The sequence below is a fragment of the Halichoeres trimaculatus genome, unplaced genomic scaffold (assembly GCF_033239565.1).
Source record: "Halichoeres trimaculatus isolate MK-OKI-2021-1 unplaced genomic scaffold, fHalTri1.1 fHalTri1_scaffold_8, whole genome shotgun sequence".
In the NCBI taxonomy this organism is placed as follows: Eukaryota; Metazoa; Chordata; class Actinopteri; order Labriformes; family Labridae; genus Halichoeres; species Halichoeres trimaculatus.
This window is the reverse complement of record NW_027437186.1, coordinates 13009462-13031831: the sequence shown is the minus strand read 5'-3', so window position 1 is coordinate 13031831 and position 22370 is coordinate 13009462. Positions and strand designations below refer to the sequence as shown.

Here is a 22370-nt window from a genome sequence, read left to right as displayed (position 1 = left end):
TGCATCTGGGAACTATGGAGTCTGTTTATTGTTGAAAGGTGGGCTGGTTAAATTTATTATTATTATTATTATTATTATTATTATTATTATTATTATTATTATTATAGAAAATCAATCACAAACGTTTCTCCATACTTTCTTCAACAGAGACCTCCCCTGAAGTGAAACATGCCTCTCACCTGTAGGGCTCTGCCTATGTCCAGTGAATGACGCAAGTAGACAGGGATGGGATCTCCCAGCATAGACGGTTCCATCCTTTAGCGTAAGTTGAATGAACCCAAGACAAGTCTGAAACGTAGGGAAAGAGTAGCCTAATATAGATTATTGTTAGCTCACGCAAAACATGCAAGAAAAAAAAACTGTCGTCTATTTTATTAGTTTATTCTATTTAGTGACAGTTGTACCGTTGTGCGTAAAAGTGGTACGCTCCACCTGCTGCCTATAACTGTCCACAAAGCTCATTAAGTCCCTCACTTTTATCTCTGACCCACAGCGAAGATGAGCCACGGTGACCGCTACACCTCCTCATCCTATCGGAAGCTTTTTGGAGACTCTCCCAGGTTCTCTGCTTCCAGCTACCGCTTGGGAAGCTCCTCTCCCCGGGGTTCCCCGGTGCTCCGGTCCATGGCCATGTCTTCCCGCAATAGCGCCACCTCTGTGAGCTTGTACAGGCGGACCGGCCGCTCCTCCATCTCCTTCCCGATGACCAGCGACTCCCTGGACCTAACCCAGACCTCTGTGGCCAACAATGAACTCAAAGTGATCAGGACCAACGAGAAAGAGCAGCTGCAGGTAGGTGTGACAGGTAGTAACACAACTTGCCGTTTCATACGTGGTTTGCAGGTTAGTTTTTTTTTTTCTTTTTTTTTTTTTTTTTTTGTTTTAAGTATAATAACAGTTGGATTGAAGCGGTCCATGGTTTATGGACCGTAGATTAGAACACTCATGTCCAATTTTAAAGTTACCTGAAAATGTTTGCATCAAAAGTGACAAAGACATTATGAAGGCCAAATAAGAATGTGATTAAATTTAATTAGTGACATGGCATCATCATTGAAATCATTTAGATAAACTTTAATAGACCATGCAATTTTCTTTGTTCTTAGTTTTTGGGTCTAAAATGTTATTATTTTGATCATAAGCTTGTGAAAAATTGAGATCAAATAAGCTTTTATTTGATTTTATGTATTTTGAGATTTAAAAAAAATACTACTTTATTAATTTTTAATTTAATTTGTCAGGTCTGGTAGATGGCTGTGTTGGCTTTGGACTACAGAAAACACAAAGGTCAAAACCAGAAGATGACATGGAACCTTAGAATTACTAACTGCTGAAATTTGACGCAGGACGCCAACCACCTTTCACTCTGTGCTTCACCACTCTACCTCCAGAATTTAGGACCCTGATTTCCAGTTTAAATAAAAGACAAAAATAATGATAATCAAAAAAGAAAACTGAGCAAAAGTCCAGTTCTTTCAGTGGTTTTGCACAATAATTGAGAGAGCGGTAGCTGCTTTTCTGAAGACATCAGTATGCAGAAGCTCTTGATGCTCTGACACCAGCCTCAATTCACTCCTGGTGCCTTTTCAGAGGTGATACTCTGGGGCTAACCCTCCTTGTAGAGAGATTTAGGGACCGTCTCCAGGACTACTGTCAAGTCAACAGAACTAGACCAATAGATTCGCAGTATTAATACTGTTTAAACAGGAATTCACTCAAACTTTAAAGAAAACATATTGGAATATGTTTTTCCATCTTTACATTTAGAGCTGTGGGCTGTGATTATGAGAAAAAAGTTGATTTTTACTTTACATTAAATAAGTGTTTAAAATATTACATTTTATTTTTTGAAATAACTAATGGGATACAGTGACCATTGTTGTTGTGATGTACAAATTCTGATCATGTCCTCTTCTCCAGGGTCTGAACGATCGCTTCGCCATGTTCATCGATAAAGTGCGTAACCTGGAGCAGCAGAACAAAGTGTTGGAGATGGAGCTGGTGACTCTGCGGCAGAAACAGGGAGAGCCATCCAGAGTGGCTCTGCTCTACCAGCAGGAGATGAGGGACCTGAGGTCACAGGTGGAGGAGCTGAACCGAGACAAGAACCACATCCTGATCGAGAGGAACAACATGGAGGATGAGCTGCAGGTACAATTTCTGAGTATTCTGTTTTATCAAACATAAAAGAAATAAAAATAAAAATCTTAAAACACAATTTTGAAGCATGAGTAGGTGGATGATCAGAGTTTGGTTAAACTTCACTCTATTTGAGTTAAATTTGCTCTCTTCTCATGGACAAAAAGTATATTCAGGCCATTCTGCTCCTTCATCTGAGTTAGCTTGATCCTGGACAGTGAGTGACCTCTCATATTTGGAAAGACCTGTTTTATCTTCCATCATCATCAACTAACCAAAACCTGGCAGGGAGCCATTGGCCATGCTACAGATTCCCACAAAAAGGGCACCATTAGTTCATCAAAACAAAGGTGGTGGAAGCCCCAAGCACCTCCTGTGTGTGGCATCATAGACAGGATGTACCTTGGAAAACACATCGTTGACCAACTGCAAATGAACAAAAACATACTAATGTCCATCCCCCCCAGTACATGGAGACTCTTGGTATTTTAATCACTCTCATAGCAAGGTGGAGATTGGGATCTGATTTCTTCTGAACCAGTGGTTTTGAAACCTAGTATACCACTTTGCATGGCATAAATGTTTGTGTTGTCGGCCATCAAACTGAGGATTTCATCTGGTCTGTTCGACACAGACTCACAAATAAGCAAACATCCAGTTGTCTAGGTTATACCAGATTAATCACTGTGTGGAAAAACTCTGCCAAAAGTTTTCATGGAATTTTATACTGGATTAGTAACAGGCATGACAAAATAAAGGGCTCCATAGTTGGGGGAAAAAAATCATTTTTTTTTTACATACCTTTGGGTCTAAATGACAAAAAAAATAGATATTGATGCTTTGCAACAAAGCTGCACAATACGCTGTAACAGATTGAAAGTATTCTTTCGAGGAAGGAGTACAGCCCCTGAAATTGTTTACTTTTGTCAGCAACAAGCTCAGGATTTTAATTCACTGACGACAATTTGGATTCCCAAAGATAAAGGCCTTGATCAGAAAAAGTTTTTATGCCCATCTGTTCAAGCCACCAGACTCCACTGACAAAATCATCATGTTACCTTTTAGTTATCAGCTCATTAAAACGTGAAAACCTGCTCTCTTTCTGCACTGTTTTATGTTAAACAAAGTTTTCTGTTAGGTCTTAACATACTGTTTGAAACACACTAAACCCACAATCACATAAGACTGTAAAGAAAACCTGGTTAAGTCCGAGCTGGATCAACAATTCTGATGTCCTGCAAAGTAAAATGACTGTTTTGTCGGTAAAGGCTGGTGACTTTAAAAAAGGATGTTTCTTTTGAATGAAGAACTGCTTTAAGAAACCTCTCTGTTTCATTGTTAGACAGTTTTTTTTATTTAAATAAAAAACATCATCCTGCCCTCATGTCATTTCAGAAACTCACCATGAAGTACGAGGAGGAGGTGAGGACTCGTGAGGAAGCTGAGCAGACCTTGAGGTCCTTCAGGAAGGATGTAGACGATGCTGCAACTGTCCGCCTGGACCTGGAGCGCCGCGTGGAGTCCCTGATGGACGAGATCTCCTTCCTGAGGAAAGTGCATGACGAGGAGATCCAGGAGCTGAGCAGCTTGATGGAAGCGCAACAGGTCTCTGTGGAGCTGGAGCTCGCCAAACCGGATCTCACCTCTGCTCTGAAGGAGATCCGTAACCAGTACGAGTCCATTGCCTCCAAAAACCTGCAGTCGGCTGAGGAGTGGTACAAGAACAAGTTTGCCAGCCTGAGCGAGCAGGCCACCAGGAGCAACGAGGCCATGAGGGCGAGCAGGGAGGAGATCAGTGAGTTCAGGAGGCAGCTGCAGTCCAAGACCATCGAGATAGAGACCCTGAGGGGTGCCAACGAGTCTTTGGAGAGGCAGATCGCAGAGATGGAGGATGGACACAACACTGAAGTCACAGCCATGCAGGTAGGAGACCCCAGTCATTAAAACAAAAACACAAGCTGGGCCAGAGCAGGGACCTTTGATGGTTTTTACAGAGACTCAGTCAGAAGGTAGTTTACAATGACTGAATAAAGAAGCTGACAAATCGGGAATTTGATTTATCACTTTCAGGATGACTTAGTGCTGAACAAGGAGCTGTTTGCAGCGACGTGTTGATCACAGGGGGCTCATGTTTTTAAAACATACCTTACTTCATCACCCGTATACCCTTTGAGAGGACTAAAGTTTGGAAAGAGAAACACCATACTGTCAGAGGAGACATGAAAGCAGCAAAAAGAAAAAAAAAAGAGAAAATGTTTGTTAATGTCAAACATTCAATAGATATTTAACAAAGAGCTGGACACAAACTTTTCCGTACACTTCTCTAGAGTTTCAGCAGTGACACAAAAAGTTCTTTTTAGGTTAATCCTGAGACATCTCAAGACTCTGAGAGAAACTTTTGCCTGACTGTGACATTTTTTCATAAGACAGGTACCTGGGGAACTGTGATTTTTCTGTCTTGGTCAACAACTCTTCAGTAGATCTTAGTTTTTACAAAACAAACAAGTCTTCAGCCTTTGATACAGTAAGAGGGACAGCAAGATCTGTCCTCAGAGCTGAGCTTCTTACAGCGGCTCAGACTGACTACGAGGTCAACAAAAACATTTCTCCCTCCACGTTCCCTTTGGAGTTTTCTGCTGATAGCCACGGGTACAAAGACAGATATCTTACAACCTATTTTATTAATAATAAATAGGTCTGGTAAACTTTCTGAAATGAACTAAATTAAACATTTTTACTTACAGTAGCAACAAAAAGTGTCTGGTTGAGATGACTGAATCACTAATGTGAAATAATGTATCTACTACTTTCACTCATGCATGGCATTAATCTGTCCACAATAAAACTGGATTCATTTCAATGGATTTTTTTAAATTGAACATAACCACAAAAAATAAATATCTCAAACACCCATCTTCCTCTTCGACCTGCTCTATTGTAAGGGGTCGAACTCAAGATGAACTCAGTGCTATTTAAACATCCGGAAAGGAGGAAGTCACCTGCTGCCACCCTGCTGGCACAGCGTGAGTGGCGGTCATTACTGTCTACAACACTGTGGAATAATAGGATTGGAAGGGAGCAGATCTTAGAGTCGAGTTCTTCATGAATTATGTCACAGCTTGAGTAAAGCTGTTAGCTAAGTGGCTGCAGGGAGCCCTCAATTTAAGACTTCAAGGAAGGTATGCAGAGCTCTGAGAATCTAACAATACAGTTATAATTATAATTTAGCTGAATTCTCTGTGTCTAAAGTAAGCTATAAATTCTCCATTATTCCAAATAGTGAGCTACAAAGACGAATGGGTCAACATTTTGGACATGTGCTCTCGTAGAAAATTTTTTCAAAATATCAAAGAAAATACAAATCTGACGCCTTCTCTTTTTTAAAGTTATTTAGGCAATAAACTATTTGCAACTACCAAAAAAGCAGAAATTGAGGACAGTTTTACTCTTAGCTTCCTGTGTGTGTGCAGTGCTTTGCCTTATCCATGACTGAAGGGCTAGCCTGGTTAGCATTAGGCTATGTTATTGAGACATTTCCCTCCTCTTTACAACTCTGAACTGAAACATGCTTTGTGATATAAGAAGAAAAAGGTGTCTTAACATCATGCAAGAACAATTTAATGTCACATTTTTTAGGGGCTCATTTAAGGTCTAGGTTATTTTAAAAAAATGACATTTTATAATATTCAAGCCACAGTTACATGGTTAGATTAACTCAGCATCATACTTTTATTCTGGTATTTAATATAGTTGTTTCCCCATGTTCTCAGTCTTTGTGTCTGTAAATGGTGGTTTGGCACATTTGTTGATCTAACTTGATATTTTAAGTCAGTATGACAAAAAGAACTGAAGCTGTTGTGTTAAAACATAATTATAAGTTGGCATCATCTCCACTACAAAATATGTTTCAACTTCAAAATGTACATCATATAAATCAGAAATGCATGTCAACTTTACCAAGAAGGTATTTGGTTGAGAGTGGGAATAAAACACGCCTATGTCACCACATTTCTGTTGTGTTTAAATACAGCACTATAAAAATACACTGTAAAACACTTTTTGTGATGGGGTTTTGAAAGATATGTTACACTGCAGGGGGTACAAGCTTTCTGTGCTCCACAGGGCATGGGCTCATGTACTTAGTGATTTTTACAGTGCATTTGGTGTTTGTGCTAATAAATAAGATGTGTTGATATGTTGGGATCAGACAGACACGACAGCAGGTTATTGCCATGGAAGACAAACAGCTGGTCTGTGCCATTCATAACACAGACAGTCTGCCCTCTGTGCAACACCTTAGTGTACAGCAGGGTCTTATATCCACTGTGTTCTCTCAGTTACAAAATGCCATCACAACAAAAATTACATCGCTGTAAAAACTTGATGAATTCAGTTCAACCAACATTTCTTGTAGTTCTCTTGACCTTTTTTTCTAGTTCAAATTATTTGACACTTTATGTTAAATTAAATTTACTCAGTCAAAGCAACATGATGACTTGAGTGAGTTGAGTCAACAAATTATTTTTTAAAGTGTACATCATCATAAAGCTGTGCACACAATTCGGAATCGGAGGCTGTTTTTGGCTCCATTCATTCAGATCAGTTAGTGTTCTTTAAACTCTGAATTCAAACTGTAAGCAGCATAAAAATGTCTGGTTGAATCATGGCCAGTTGTCAGAATTGATACTATACCATGAAGTCAAATTCTATCAAGTTCTGGATGGATTTATCCTCTGGAAAAGGCCCGTCCACAGAATACCATCGTTTCCCATCCATCAAACTGAGATTTTAGATACAATCTTTTTTTTTTTTTTTTGGTGATTATAATATCTGATATCTTCCAAACTGTCAAGTTAGAAGAAAATACCTCACCTTGAACAGTCACAGGGTGTGCCATTAGAGAAATTAATGATTCAGACAGGAGACCTTTTTTTCACAAGGCTGTAAATATGTTTATTTCTTCTGTGAAAAGGGCTTTTTTTGCTTGGTGTGTATTTGGTATTTTTGGAGCCAGCTTCAAATGGGCACTCAAACATCATAATTGTTATTTTCAAATAGATAAAAAATATAAGTAAGGAATTATCTGTTAAAATGAAAAATACTCCAGCTTCCTTTTTTAGGTGTCAGGTTGGCCTAATTCATTTCTAGAGTCAAACTTGACCTTTCGTGACAGTTAGTCAGTCTGACTAAGAGACTGTGAGCGAAACTGAAACAGATCTCCGTTAACTGACCCTGCGTGACGATTAGATTAACCTCTGACCTGTTAAATAGGATACAGGAAGGCAACCTGCTTTCATTGGCTTCTTATGAAAGGCAGGACTAATCCTTGAAGGTTATTGTATTTCTTTAAGGCAAAGCAGGAAATTCTAAGGTCAGTTTTTATACCATAGGGGGCCTTCAGTAATGTGTGTTTCTGCTTTTCTCCTGTCTGATTCTACTCCTCATGATGGGACAGGACACTATCAGCCACCTGGACACTGAGCTCAGGAACCTGAAGGGTGAGATGGCTCAGCATCTGAGAGAGTATCAGGATCTGCTTAATGTCAAGATGGCCCTGGACATCGAGATCGCTGCCTACAGGTGCTGACAGCATGAAAAGCATAACTCCTGTGTTTTAAAACTTCTGCATTAGTTGTTTTAAGAGTAAATGGAAAATGCAGGCTTTAAGTTTAAAGTGAGTGTGAAGCAATCCAACACTTCTCTTCAGACTTTAAACTCAAAATATGCCACAAAGGGCCTTTGTTTCCTCTCTGAAATGTCTCTCCTCTGATCTCTCAAAGGAAACTTCTGGAGGGAGAGGAGACTCACTTTAACTCAGGGATGTCGTTCGGTGCCGCCACCTACAGCTACCAGCCACGAGGCTCCATTGGCTCCTCCAGGAGCGGCCAGAGGGAGAAGGAAGGAGCCACAAAGGAGAGCTTCAAGGAGAGCCGTGAGGATAAGGACGAGGCAGACATAAACTCCAACAACTGACGAGAGACGTCTACAGAGATCTGGAGAGGGAAAAGAGGCATATACTGTTTGTGTATTGTGAGTTTTCTAGCAACTCTCATACAAATGTTTCGCAGTTAGAGCTGGAGGTCGGTGTCATGGAACGATACTTCAATGTTACACTTTATTTTACAGTTTTCAGGTGTGCAGGTCTCTGTAGAGCTTTAGAGGAGATGCTCTTCTCATTATTAAAGAAAGTAAGCACTAAATTGCACAAAAACTGAAACTTACCTGAAAAACTTGACCAGATGTGCTGTGAATCTTCAGAAAATATACATGTGACGTAGAGATGAATGGTTTCTGCTTTTGTGTGAGAATGACTTAAAACCAAAACATCAGAAACCTGTAGACTTGATCCCAAACAACAAACTGTTTCAAAAGGAGGCTTTATATAAATAAATGTGGTCAAATAATGTTAACGTATCAGACTCAGTCATTAAGTCTAACTTATTCTCTGGTTGCACATAAAAACTGAGAGCCTATGAGTACTTTATATCATTCACTGAATAGCACTTTAGGCACATAGAGTGTGTGAAACATGACACTGTTTTATTCTGGTAGTCTCTGAAACAATGGCTGTCATAGTGTTTGACGTTGTACACAAATCAGATGCTCAATAAATCAAGTAAAGTGACTGCAAATGTTTTTCTGCGCTTTCTTTACAAAGCAATGCATACAGAAGCAAGAAGAACATAAGAAAACTAGAAAAGCACTTAGAGAGCGCAGCCCTCCTCCAAGCATATTGTGATTGTCACCAACACTTTAGTCCTACTTTAATGTTATACTCCCTTTCAGCAGACTGTCTGCTACAATTTGGTGTTAGTTGCAGGTTTGTACAATAATGTTTCCTGACAGTGTTGAAAAATATGATGACCCAGTACATATTTCATATTCCTGATCTTAGTATCCAGAATATTGCCAGGATCTGGATCGTACTTACCATCTGTCAGAAATTATGGTGACCTTGTCTTGTATTGCCTTGCAAAGCAATTCGACCATTTATGGTGGAGTTATATAAACATGGTGAAAACAGCCCTATCTCACAATGATAGAGAATCCTTTACAAAAAAATCCCGGATCCAGACAGTGATCCAGATCATTTCCAAAATTTAATCACTGCCTTCTTATCCCATTTTGAACATTTCCTCAAAATTTCATCAAGATCTGTTCATTACTTTTTGAATTATGTTGTTACAGACAAGCAGACAAACAAACTCCCCCAAAAACATAACCTCCTTGGCGGAGGTAACAAGAAACAAGGGAATCAACAAGGATAGGGAGCTAACTGTTGATAAAATGTAAATATGAATGTTGATCAAGCAGGGGACAAACTGAATAATAACTTATTGAATGATTATGAATAGTAATTATTAATAAGAGATGAAGAATGATAATATATAAAATAAGCCTTTCACTGGCACTTCTGAGTGTGGTCAGATTTGAGCTGCAAGATGTTGACAGCCCATCACCAAAACCTGATGCAAAATGGCAGCAAACACAGAGCTGCTAAGCTGTAAGAGCATGCTTGTGCTTTAATATAAACAGCAAAATGCTGTAAGCTTCATGAATGTAACCTGAAGACAGATAGCCAGAGGGAAAATGTTTTGTGTTGTTAGCAGCCACAGTCCATTCTTAAGGACCCTGTGAGCACTTAACGAGTGAGCTTGAAGTTTGATGTTCATAATCCACATTTAATATGAGATTACCAGCACCAAAATTGGTTATTTTTAGGTATCTGTGTTTGACCCTTCAACAGAATCCTTTCACAGCACTTGGACCAAAGTCCCTTTGATGACACAACACCAGCCAGTAGAGTTTAGCAGTAAGAAGTAAGATCTGTCAAAGAAAGAGAAAAGGAGTTCAGAACAGAGGAAAGCTAAACAGGAGAGTGACAGAGCACGGGCTAAAACACAGATTAAGCTGTTTGTGATAATGTCCATTCCAACCCACAGTCAGCAGTTATTCTGCAGTGGTCTGTTCAAACTTGAGAGTCTATCAACAAAATGAAGAGTGAGGTTACGTTAGCTCTGCTTGGTGAGGTTGGAGTTGGTAGATGAGCTCTGGTAGGACATGACCAGGGTTCGCTAACGTTACATGTTACGAACACGTCTCAGAGCACCGAGCAGTGAGGAACATGAAACAGTCTGCTCACCTTCTGGACACTTAACTACAAACTGAGTTTACAAAGTTTGATTGTTGGCACGTTTTAACAATAGCACTATGTAACAACAAATAAATACGTTACATAATTGCTTGCATCCTGAGAAAAGCTGTCTGAACAAAGAAAAGTAGTTGGGTGGGTGTTGGTGCTCATGGAAACATAGTGTTTAAAAAATCACAACAGATTCAGGACATCCCTCACAGCACCTTCAATAAATTCAGTCTTTGGGATTGAAGTCCTCACAGAGGCTTAATTTCAAAACAACCCAAAACTGATGTGAATGTCAACTTGTTCGAGCCACACTGGAAGAGTCTTTCAGGAGGAGGATAAACCTAAAAATGTACATGAAGTAAAAGCATGGTCATGAAATAGTGGACAAGTGAATCACTTTGCAAATCCATCTTTAGAACAGGGAAGTTTGTTGTTGACCACTTCCATTACTGACAGGCTTTGACTCTTGATAAAGAACCTGGATATAGACCAAACATAACAAAGGATACCCACAGATGCGAACAAAACACACATTTCAGCTGTGCAGTCATTTACTAATTTATTCTGACAAAACAAGCAGTAGAGGTATTGTTGGAAGTAAAAAAAATAATCTCACACATATTTCTTTAAATATCTACTTTAGTGGTCTTGAGAGTTAGATAGAAATCAGGATTTAATAGTCATGTTTCCATATCAGACAGCACACAGCTGTTCAGTTAGTTGTAAATTAACCTGAAGAAGACAGCATGTAAATATAGAGTTCTTTTAAAAACGCACTCCACATTCACCCACCCACACCCACACCCACACACACACACACCTTTGGTCATGGAAGAACTTTTGGTGAAGCCCTTTGAGTCACAGTTTTCACCCTGAGGTAACATTCAGCCCTAAGATAAAGAAATCCTCCCAACATCACTCCCTGTCCCTCCAGTTTGAGCTACAGCAGCAATTTATGTCCGAGTGGAATAAATAAAAAGATACTTTGGCAGGGATACAGCAGAGATCCGTCCTGAATATAGTTAACAGAAGAACAAGTTTTACATATTCTTATCACTGACAGTTGATCCGAGTCAGAGACTGCACTTGTTGAATGCTAATGCAAAAACCTGAGGAGTCTGATCCCTCTGATGTCAATAAATCCTCTCAGGAATAAACTTCTCGTGATCAGGATTCAAAGGGCAGCAGCAAGCCGAAGTGCAGCACCAACAGGCCATCCTGAGTGGAAATGGAAACAAGACAAAATGTCTCCTTTCAGTAAGAAAACAGACATCAACACATCTCTGTTCTGTTCTCACTGAGTGTTTCTATGGTTGCTCACCTCCAGAGCCTCCTCGCCCACAGTGCTCTGAATGTCTTTGAGTGACTGGTGGTGATTCAGGAGGTGATCTCCACAAACCATATCCACCTGAGGATGCACAAAAAACACATTTTTCATTTTTACTCAAAATGATTTAAAAAAAAAAAAAAAGAAACATGTCAAGAAACAGCCTGTGGTTTCTGGTTGATTTCATGTCTTTGAAACTTTTGGCTGAAAAAATTTCAGGTGTTCTTCATGACTGCTAAAAAAATTACTATAATGTTAATTATTTTCAAGCGATTGAACATGTCATAAGTGACAAAGTGCAAATTGAGCCTCTCTTCAGAACATGTCATTGGTTAGTCACAAAATGCCACAAAACATTCTTTTCCAAACTTCTAATAACCTTCAAGTCATGTTCATGGTCCCTTTATAAATAATTTAGTTTGTATCTGTTATGACTGTAATGAAGTCTTCAGTGACTGCTTGGCCAGTTGATGATGTTTTCATGAGACTGATCTTCCTGTGCTGATTGGAGGCCCCAGGTTTAACAGCACAGGTCTTACAAAAAGGTTTCTTTAGCTGATTCTTGTGATTAAGATACAATTTTGTTATTCATAAGGTCATTTCAGTATGAGGAAGATGAGGAATGTCCCTGGGGTGCATTAATACAGAGATTATTGTACCCCTTTAGATTTTAATGAGTCAGAGATGTTGGATGTATACTCAGTGGAATCACCGAATAATAATTAAAAACTAACTTCCCTTTAACCTCTGCTTTACAGCATCAAGTCACTTGATTTTCACCTCTAGCTTTGTTTCTAACTACTGTTTTCAGTCGCTGCAAATCCTCCTGACACCTAATGCCTACTGAAGGACAAAGAAGGAGAAATATTTACTTTTTGAACTACTTGACATTCTTATTTGGGGGTATTTGATGTTGACAGGACAGCTAAAGAGACAGGAAATGTGTAAAGTAGAGAGAGGCTCAAGGCTGGGAGTCAAATCAGCAGCTTACACTTAAACCCCCACTCAAAAGTAGCTCAAAGAGTCAGTGAGTTTTTAAACACAAAACTGCACTTTTTAGTTTCATCCTGCTTCATCGGGTCTGTTTTTAAGGAGACCTCTGTGACAGTTTAGGATTCAAAGAATCATAACAACAAAAGAGGAAATGACCCAAAAACAAGTCAAGCAATGTTAGCAGCCAACATCTTTTAAGCTAAAGAGTCTTTATATTAAACATTAAACTGCTTCAGACACTTTTTCTGGAGTTAATGATGATGACTCAGCTTTAATACGTGTTTGTTCCCTTCGAAAAATGATGTGGTCCTGGACTTATTTTTATATTCTATTCAACACAGACAAATACTGATTGATCAGTTCAAGTGAACCTGAGGGTTTTATGTTCAGATGTCATGTTGCTCTCACTGAGATAAACCACAGACCATGTCCAGCACCTCACCCCTAATATAAAGACACTTGATGCTAAATGAGCAAGAAACACACTGTAAACAGATGTAAGCAGGTAAAGTGGTCAGAGCTTCAAAGCATGATAAGAAAGCAAAGGTAAGCTTTGACTCGTGTTCAGTCCCTTCGTCTCTCTCTGCCCTCTCAGGTTCATCCAGACATTTGTGAGTCAAGTCAAAGCGAGGCCAGGAAATGAGCGTAAGAGTGTAATCTGCTAATCCTCACCCACGTGTTTCTTAAAACAGAATACACTGACACCTGAACTCCCCTAAACATTTCAGTCTGAGTGTGTGCTCCCAGGAGAGGAGGACTATGTGATGTTTGTTATCCTGAGTCTCCTCTCACAGTTGAAAGACAGGTGTGTGGTTTCCCTGCACTAATCATAATCACATTAAGACTGTAATCACACAGTGGACGTTGTCCTTAAAATGTAGATTTCCTGCTGAGTTTTAACCGGGGCATGTCCCTCTTCTTTGTCAGGCTCCGATTGTGTTTAGAAGTGTCCTGTCTTTGCCGTGGACACAATTGCCATCCATTTTGGAAACATTTTAATGTTTTTCATTGGAGAAATGCCTCTTATCTATTATTCTTTTGAAACAACTTCTGTTTTGTTTCCCCTAAAAATTGAGAGTCAGAATAAAAGCATCCCCATGACGTTAACTGATTCTTTATTTAGTACATCTTCGAAATCAGTAATATTAATGATGGGACACAGCCAAACATGTTGTTTATGATTGGATAATTCCAGATCATTACGCAATAAAGTCTCCCAAACAGAGTACTTTGAAGGAAAAAACACAAGGTCTGATGACTTCTACAGATTTTAAAGCACATGTTTGATCATAACTGTTTGGATTCCATGCATGATTCAATAAATCATTATTTATCAGAAAATGATTATCGATCAGTTAAAACCGTTTGAATAAAACACACAGGAGCTAAATCCAGCATGATCAGGATTTAAGCTCCTGGCAGCCTCACCTGGCAGGTTGGGCTCAGCTCCATCTTCTTCCTGATGAAGAGCTCCACGTGGCGGATAGTGGCTTCACCTGACACACGAACATAGCGTCTCTCCAAAGGCTGAAAGGACAAATGGATATACTTTAAATGAAAGTTTCTTTCAGACAAATGAGAAACAGAGCTTAACTGGACTTACACATTTTCAAACTTTGCAACAGAACAAGAAAAATGATGTTTTTCTGTCATCATAAAATTGTACAACCTTTCTGTTCTAAGGTAACCTAAAACTTTTTTCGCTTACAAATCTTAAACATAGAGATCATCCTGACCACCTGCCACACATTGTGTACATTCTCATCTCATTGGACTCAAACTGGCCTGACCTGATAAAAGATCAGGCATCAAGATGAGTCTCTGACACAAAGACAACAGCAGGTCCTTTCAAGTGCAGCTGGAAAGTTGGAGACTCCAGTATTATAAAGAAGGGAAAACAATCTTCTAAGTTTTTTATTTGTTAAAATAATCAATGTCCTGCAATATCTTCTGAAGTCATCTTTGCAATTTGACTTTCACATGCAAAACAGATGTGGTGTATAATCAAGGAGTTCTGCAGGTTTATGTCCAAGGTATTGTTCAACATCAATAGATATGGATCTTACCCAACAGTTTTGCCAATAAAGTGTGTGAAAATTAATTTGCATCTAACAGACGCTGAAGCTGTAAACTAAAACATCAGGAACAAGGCAGAATTAGAAGAAATAATGTCCACAGGAGAGACAGGAAGTTGAGGAGCAGTCAGACCTAATAAAGTTGTCGTCTTGTCTAAATCTAAAAATTAAAAACTGTTAATAACTTTCACAGCAGCTATGGGAAATGTAACCTGCAAGTTGCTTTTAAGGGTTCTGTCAGTTGCTTTGGGGCTCTTTATATAAACTTTGACTCCACTGGATTCTTTTTAGGATTTCTTTGAACAGGTACTGACCCCTGGAGACTGGAAACAACCCCATGCACCGGTGGGATGACAAAGCTTGGATATCTTGCCATTAAAGGTCAGTTCTTCTTTTTTAAGATTTTTCTTTAGGCTGTCATGCCTTTACTTGGAGGGGGCAGGAGAGTGGATGGAGTAGGAAACAGGGTGAGAGTGGGGAATAACATGCAGGAAACAGAGCCACAGGCCGGGTTCAAACCCAGGCCATATGCTTGAGGGCAAACCTCATGGGGCACGACTTGGACCACTTGTCCATCTGTGCCCCGCTCAAAGATTTTCTACACAATAATCTCAAGATCTCATAAGCAAGGTCTTAATTCAACTGCAAAACTAAAACTCATTTATCTTTGTGTCACAGGTAAATGTTACAGCCTTCAAAACAATGGAAACATTTGAGACATTACCTTGTAATTATTGATGCCATCTTCAGCCCTGCAAACATCAGAAAAGATACTCTTCAGCCAGTAAAACATTTTTCTTACAAATCTCACCACAAATTTACAAAACACGCCATCTAGTGGGTATCCAATGCAACTGTGAAAGTCTGATTCAGTGTGACATGTCATTTCTCAGTTTTCAGAGAAAATACATCTGTAAGTAACACCTAACAAACGAATCTCTTCAGAGAGATATTTACCCAACAAAGTCCAGCAGCAGAGACACATCGAGCTCAGGAGGGATGGTGAAAACAGACTCCGGGATGTTTCCTCTCCTCTGCCTCTTCAACACAACCGGACACTGAGGGGAGACCCCCACTACACAGCAAGGAGGAGAGAAGCACTCATTAAAGGAATGAATAGAGAAACTCTCAAACAAACAAAAAAAACAACAGACTTTAAGTGACAAAGAAAAACATAGAAGTTAAAATGTAAATCCTACTACTCACACATAGAAAGTCAAACTGGAAAATGCAGTATTTTTATCTCCTCTTACAATTCATTCAAGAAACATTTAATGTTGCTCCTGAATCTTTACCCCAACACTGGTTTATTTTACCTGGTTTTGGCATCTCCAGTCCTCTGGATTTGTAGAAGCTGATCATTTGTTTTCTTTCTGCTGTGGTGTGAAAAACAGGTAGTTTTGTTGTTACTTCACAGATCAAGTCACACTTTGTTCATGAATTACACTTTACATATCGAACTATACATGCAGCTTACGTACACTCCTCCAGTGAAGGAACCATTTTGTAAACAATGTCCTGCAGCTGTCTGTCAGGTCTGCAGAAAACAAGAAAAGGATAAGAGAGCAGAAACCTGATAGAAAAGCTTCACACTTCCTTTGTTTTAACATTTATCAAGTCAAAGTCTGGGTCTGCCAGTAACAAAACATTAACCGGTAAACCTATGCATCTCAGTTATACATATCTAAGACTTTTATTTTTGCTTTGCATGGTATATAATAAATGGAAATAAATCCAAAGAGGGTGTTGAAAAACCAGCCTTAAGACCTACCTGACACTGTAAAGAGGTTGTGTCTCGTGGACTACAATGCTGCATGTTGGACACCTGGTGCTGGAGAAGAAGTGCTTTACGATGCAGCTTTTACAAACTTAGAAAAGAAAAATATCAAACAAAGTAAGTTAAAGTTCTCTCATTTCTACATTTCATTTAATGTTCATAATTTCATCTTGACATAGTGTATCACTCTTCACTGACACTCTTGTCTGCCATGAAAGAAAATAATCTCTGTTGGATAATCAAAACGGCCTGAAGCTCTTGGATTCAAATAGGGGTTATTATTGTTCATCATTACTGAGAAGGAAGCAGCCGATGACTATCGATAAACCTAAAGATCAAAAATTGAATTTCACAGTTTTTCAATTGCTTGTATTTAGTGAATGTATTGAAATACTATTGTCTACAAACTGTTGGAAAAAAAAAACAGGAGTGACATGAAGTGGCACACTCTCTCAAAAGCGACTGGAGTGTGTGTGAAAGTTGAGGAAATTTTTACAGATTTCATTTCTACACACCCTAACAATCAGGGTGCCATTAGTTGCAGTGTATTAGTTTGACAATTAAATGTTCAATTAAATGATTGTGATGCAATCATTATTTTCAATGTTCTGCAATCAAGCCGATCAGCTGCTGTAAAAACTTGCTGAATCCTGTTTGCAGGATGGAGAGCAGATGTCTGCAGTCACTCACATGAGTGGAGGCACTCGGTGATGGTGGTGGCATCGATGAGGAAGCCACAGCACAGGGCACAGCGGATATATGGGTAAAACTGATTGAGAGGGAGCTGAGGCTGTGGGGGGGAAAAAGAAAATAAAGTTCACACTTTTGACCGAGTCTGTCCACAAACATAAACACATGCAAAACAGGCTTTGGGATTGTTACACATGGACATAACGGGCATTTTATACACATACATTAATGCATCAGATATATATATATATATATATATATATATATATATATATATATATATATATATATATTTTTTTTTTTTTTTAAAAGCCTCTCATGTTCTTCCTGAGCTTACCTCGTCCTCTGAGTCGCTGTCTGTTATGTTGGTGGAGCCTTGATGGCTCCTGAGACTGAATGGAGCGAACATTTCCAACTCTTGATACCAACACGAAAGCAAACCTTCACTATCTCCTTCTTTCACCAGACAAGCGTTTAATAAAATTTGTTTTTTTTTCTTGAGTATACGTTAGCTGCAAGCGTCGTTGCTGTCGTTCAGTAGGCGTCGGGTAAACTTTTTAGTGAGTTATCGGCACTAAGGCAGGTGGCTAAAGCTAAATGTGGTCACTGTCGAATTACAGCCGCTGGCGATTGGAGCAGGAGTTTAACTACAGATACAAACCGAATGAACTCAACGGGTGCTCCCGCTTTAACCAAAAACTTTTGTACATTCAAAAAATGAAACAACAAACTTGTTCACACTGTTTCTTTCTCTACACCTGAAAGGGATCAACTTTACTGCCCTCGTGTCCCGCGCGAGCGGCAACAACAACAGTAACACTTTTTCTCCCCTTTCACAGGTGGTGGCTCTCAGCTTTGGGCACCTTTAGCGCCACCTCCTGTGCTGGAGTGCACAGTTTAACTCCCCTTCCACGGATTTGACTTAAAGGTGTAGTGCGTAGAAATTTAAATTTTAGCAAGCTTTAAACGACCTTTATTGTCATGTATGAATTGCACAGCAGTGCATTAGGGGAATGAAATTTCGTTGCATTAGCTTGGATTGTAACAACACTGTAAGAGGGTATGGATATATCAATATATACTATGAATACAAAAATTAATACAAAGAGCTATAGATAAACAACTGTAAGTGAGAGATGACTGTCGGCTATAAAACAAACAAACAAACAAAAAAAAACACTAACCTATTAAAAATCACTCAACTTTTTTTTCCACCCTTATATTTTATTGACTATTCTAAGGAGCATCAAATGTCAGCATTTATCCTTTCTCAGGGTGAAAAGAAAAAAAAAGGGATTCATTTTCCATTATGATTTCCACTTCTGAAAGTAATCATATCGGTGTAATTTACTCTTGGGAAAATCTGATATTGCACCAAAAGTTGTTATGAATATGATTCATCAACCAGAACCTTTATTATCAAGTTTAGAAGTGAAATATCTAAATTTACATAGAGATGATAATTCATAACAAATAACTTACTTTATCAGTACACTTGCATAACTTTTAGGAAGCAGAATTATTTAAAACTTGTCACGCTTTTGCGGTTACACCATTTGACAATTTAATGGGACTGAGTCTTTGGTTTTAATGGTAGAAATGTCATATAAATTACTATGGCACCAACAGAAAAGCAAAGAACACATTTGAACAAACATCTAACATGTTGTCTTTAAAGTTTTTGCGTATTTTTGATACCAACTCTTATTTGTCACTGCCCAGTTAATAAGGAAGCAGAACTGTGTGTAGCAGGGTTTTTCTGGGGGAGGTAAGGGAAGGCAGTGTTTTGGGTGGAATCTGATTCATCTGGGCAAGGTTTTTTTTTTAAGCATCCTCAACCACAACACACACACATATCTGTATACAAAACAATCAAATCAAGATGAGGAAAAATAGAAAGTACAATATAACAATTAAAGGTCACTTTTTTCTCGTTTCTGGTAAACTCATTCTTTGGGGTGCATCTGGTGGTGAGGCCGTTTTTCCACATATCATAGGTGAACAAGAAACAAATTATTTCACAATTTTCTCAGTTTCACTTTTCCCTGCCTCCAAAGTTATGAGTGACAAAAGTCCCCATAGCAGTTAATTATTGTTAAGCTGACCAAGTCCTCCACGTCGTTCCTACAGCTACCCAAACACAGGCAACAAAGCTGTTACAGGGAGTGAGCAGATGTCTGGAAATCCCCATCCCCATCATGACATAGAGGATATTTAGTGAGAAAACAAGTGTGTGATGGGAGCTTTTCAAGGATACAGATAGTGATCCATTTATTGACACTGATTAACTGCATGACTTGAGGCGCACAGCGCTGCAAATGCTCAATTTTCCCACTGACATTCATCGGTCGATGAAAAGGAGTAAACATTTCCTCAGAAAGTAGTCTATCAAATGTAAATATTTAACCACATCCAGCCCCAGATTTTAGTTTTCATTCACTGTTCTGCATAAACCGTTTGATTACACTGAAAGAAGAGAACGTTTGGAGGATAAAGAGGATCCTCATGAATGGAGAGGGCTGATACGTTACTGCTCTCCAAGCTTCCCCAGTTAAGTAAAGTCAATTTTAAAGACTGTAAATTAACCTCAAAATTGCATAGCACCTTTGTACCTTATATTTCCAATAGGAATAAAACAAAACATTAAATGTAAAACTCTGGCCTCAGACAGGGCTACGCTGACCAGTGGTGAAGGCTACAGGTGGGAGCAGGAGTTCATGTGACATTAGTGACATTTCTTGGACCAGTCCCTTCTCACTTTCTAATGTGGACCCAAACCTAAGGGCCCTTATGTTTTGGGCCCAATTTCCAAAAACCCAAAAGAAAGGCTTTAGCCCTTGAGCTTGATTCAAATGTTTATCATCCCGGATGGGATGGGCTTCGACGGGGGACAAATATTACTTGGAATTTCAGCCGAAAATGAGAAGTTAAAATTTGGCCAGAAACTTTTTCCTGTACATGAAGCAGCTTTCTTCATCTCAAAAGGGCAGTGTGAAGAGAGATGATATAAGGAGTGGTTTGAGACAGGCCCTTAGTGTTTTAAAGACCACAGGATGCCCCTTTGACATTTACAGGTCCAAATAACTGAGCACTGTTGATTTCCTTCGATGATAAGAAGAAAAATGTGGGGAAAATGTGGGACCTGGCCACCACACTTTGTACAGAGCCCAGAGGTACACCTAGTTTATCTTTAAATATCTGACACGGTATTGTCAAAGGAGGAAAACCACTTTCCTTCAAATGGAACAAAACTTTGTGATGTTGAGAATGAGGCAAGAGATGCCTAATGAGATGTAATTTTCCAGTTGGTTGAAGGGTATTTAAAAATCAGCGATGTCAATTTGACTTCCTTTCTGAGATGAGTCTGAAAGACTTGTTGGGTTTTAGACTTGACAGATAAACGAATGAGCTCAGACCCCCCTGGTTTGAGGAACAATCATTCAGTTGTGGAGTGATGATGCCTGTGTCATGCTGCTCCATCACAGTATATTCAAACAAATCAACTACAAAGGATGCTTTGTAAGGTTGATGTCTGAACATGATTTTCCAAAATTAATATCAGGGCTTAAGTGTGCTTAGTAAATATAAAAGATCAGTCTTGCCAGTTCAAATACATGAGAATATACTCTTAAACCAACACACTATCTTTGTTACAACATCTCTTTGTTCTGTTCGATAGAGCTCTCAGGTGAAACTCTGGTTGTAGAAGTTTACCTGAAGTTAACCTCATAACAATGGTGGTCTTTGGGGCCTAAACTGGGTATATTACTCAAAGCAGACTTTCACAGAGAGTTCCTAGAAGAACAACTGAAGACACCTGAATTATGTTTCAGACCATGTGATACTATGTCTTATATTCTGTAGATATGTTGTTTGTAATCTTACCACACAGCATTTTGGCTAACAAAAAGGATTGGCATGTCTGAAAATGTCATGAAACTCTCTCTATTCCCAGCACTTTGTACAAATTGATATTTCATCATTTATATGCTCAAATGTTTGCATCCAATAGCTATTAGTGGAGGTTCAAAGCCTGCCTCATTTCCAATAAAGCCCCCATCAATGATTTTCCTTTAAACTGTTGCTATGTATCAAATCGCATACCTCTCTCCAACACTTATTATTTTGAGTGCATTCACACTGATTGGAAAACTGCATCACACTTTGACTTCTCAGCAGGCACACTTCAAGTGGTCAAAAAGTCGAGTGAGGAACGATTGACACTTTTCACACTCAACGATCGCCATATTGGCTGAGTGGAAGAAGGGGTGAGAATGGATCAAACGATACCTGATGGATGTAATCAATGAAAAGCAGAAGCACAGCTGTGAACAGTTGTGAAATGCGATTATGGTTTTCGATAAGTGCGAAGCTGCAGTGTTTGATTTGGGACAATGCTACCCTGTTAGATTTTGTGCACTGTTTCAGTATAGGTGCAGAGTGTGCACAGTGCACTTCATGAAAGTGTACTTAAGGAAGTATGCAGTTTGGGACACAGCAGAAACAGGTGGGGGACATGGAGACCACGTCCATTTATTATACAGTCTATGGTAATGTTAGCAAACAGCTTTATGAGTACTACAGCCCTTGTTTGGTGGGAATACATATGAATACTGCACACTGGTCAAACTAGGAAAAGTATGCTTTTTAACTATATTGTATTCCCTGTAATTATTTGATTTTTCATTAAGAAAAGATTTATTTTTTTTTTAATCCAGCATAACCAGTTCCTAAACGTTACCAATATTCTAAAACTACTCTTTTGAGCTTAAAGTAAACACAAAAAAAAGTTGTTAGAAATATTTCATAGTATTACCTGCAGTTCTAGACCTGGAAAAAATCCACTTCTCCCCAATTTCTTCTCATTCTGCGTCATTTTTGACGACAAAGTTGATACTAGAAATCCCGCCCCACTTGTTTTTGATTGGTTGATGAGAGAGAGTTGAAATTGAGGAAGCAGAGTGTGGTGGGGTAAAATGGCTGATGCAGAGATACACACAGATTGTATGTAGAAAATAGGTGCATCTAAAACTACAACAGACTTAGCAGACACAGGCCCTGTTACTCAATAAAGGGCACTGCTGGTGCTGGGATAAGATGAAACCAACTTAGGTCATAGTGGTAGTCTTTCATCTGAATGTGAGGCAGGACGGCTCTAATAGTGATTAAACCAACATCTACCACAACAAAGGTAGAAAAGTAGGTTTCTGAAGTCTGAGAAAAGCA

At 39.0% G+C, this 22370-nt stretch overlaps 2 protein-coding genes across 2 annotated transcripts; one reads left to right on the top strand and one right to left on the bottom strand.

Annotated features, from left to right (window-relative positions):
* Positions 1-498: 498 nt before the first annotated feature.
* On the top strand, positions 499-8465 carry LOC141795473 (alpha-internexin-like). Its single transcript, XM_074676367.1, has 5 exons — positions 499-792; positions 1921-2151; positions 3535-4062; positions 7595-7719; positions 7920-8465. Exons 1-5 carry the CDS (start codon positions 499-501, stop codon positions 8110-8112), a joined length of 1371 nt encoding a protein of 456 aa, XP_074532468.1. The 3' UTR covers positions 8113-8465.
* A 2359-nt stretch (positions 8466-10824) lies between these two features.
* On the bottom strand, positions 10825-17987 carry pcgf6 (polycomb group ring finger 6). The gene is made up of 10 exons (XM_074675973.1): positions 17482-17987; positions 17145-17244; positions 16449-16545; positions 16159-16214; positions 15994-16053; positions 15635-15752; positions 15402-15429; positions 14031-14129; positions 11604-11690; positions 10825-11500 (listed from the first exon to the last, which is right to left on the bottom strand). The coding sequence occupies exons 1-10, from the start codon at positions 17551-17553 to the stop codon at positions 11450-11452; spliced, it is 768 nt and encodes a 255-aa protein (XP_074532074.1). The 5' UTR covers positions 17554-17987; the 3' UTR covers positions 10825-11449.
* Positions 17988-22370: the final 4383 nt, after the last annotated feature.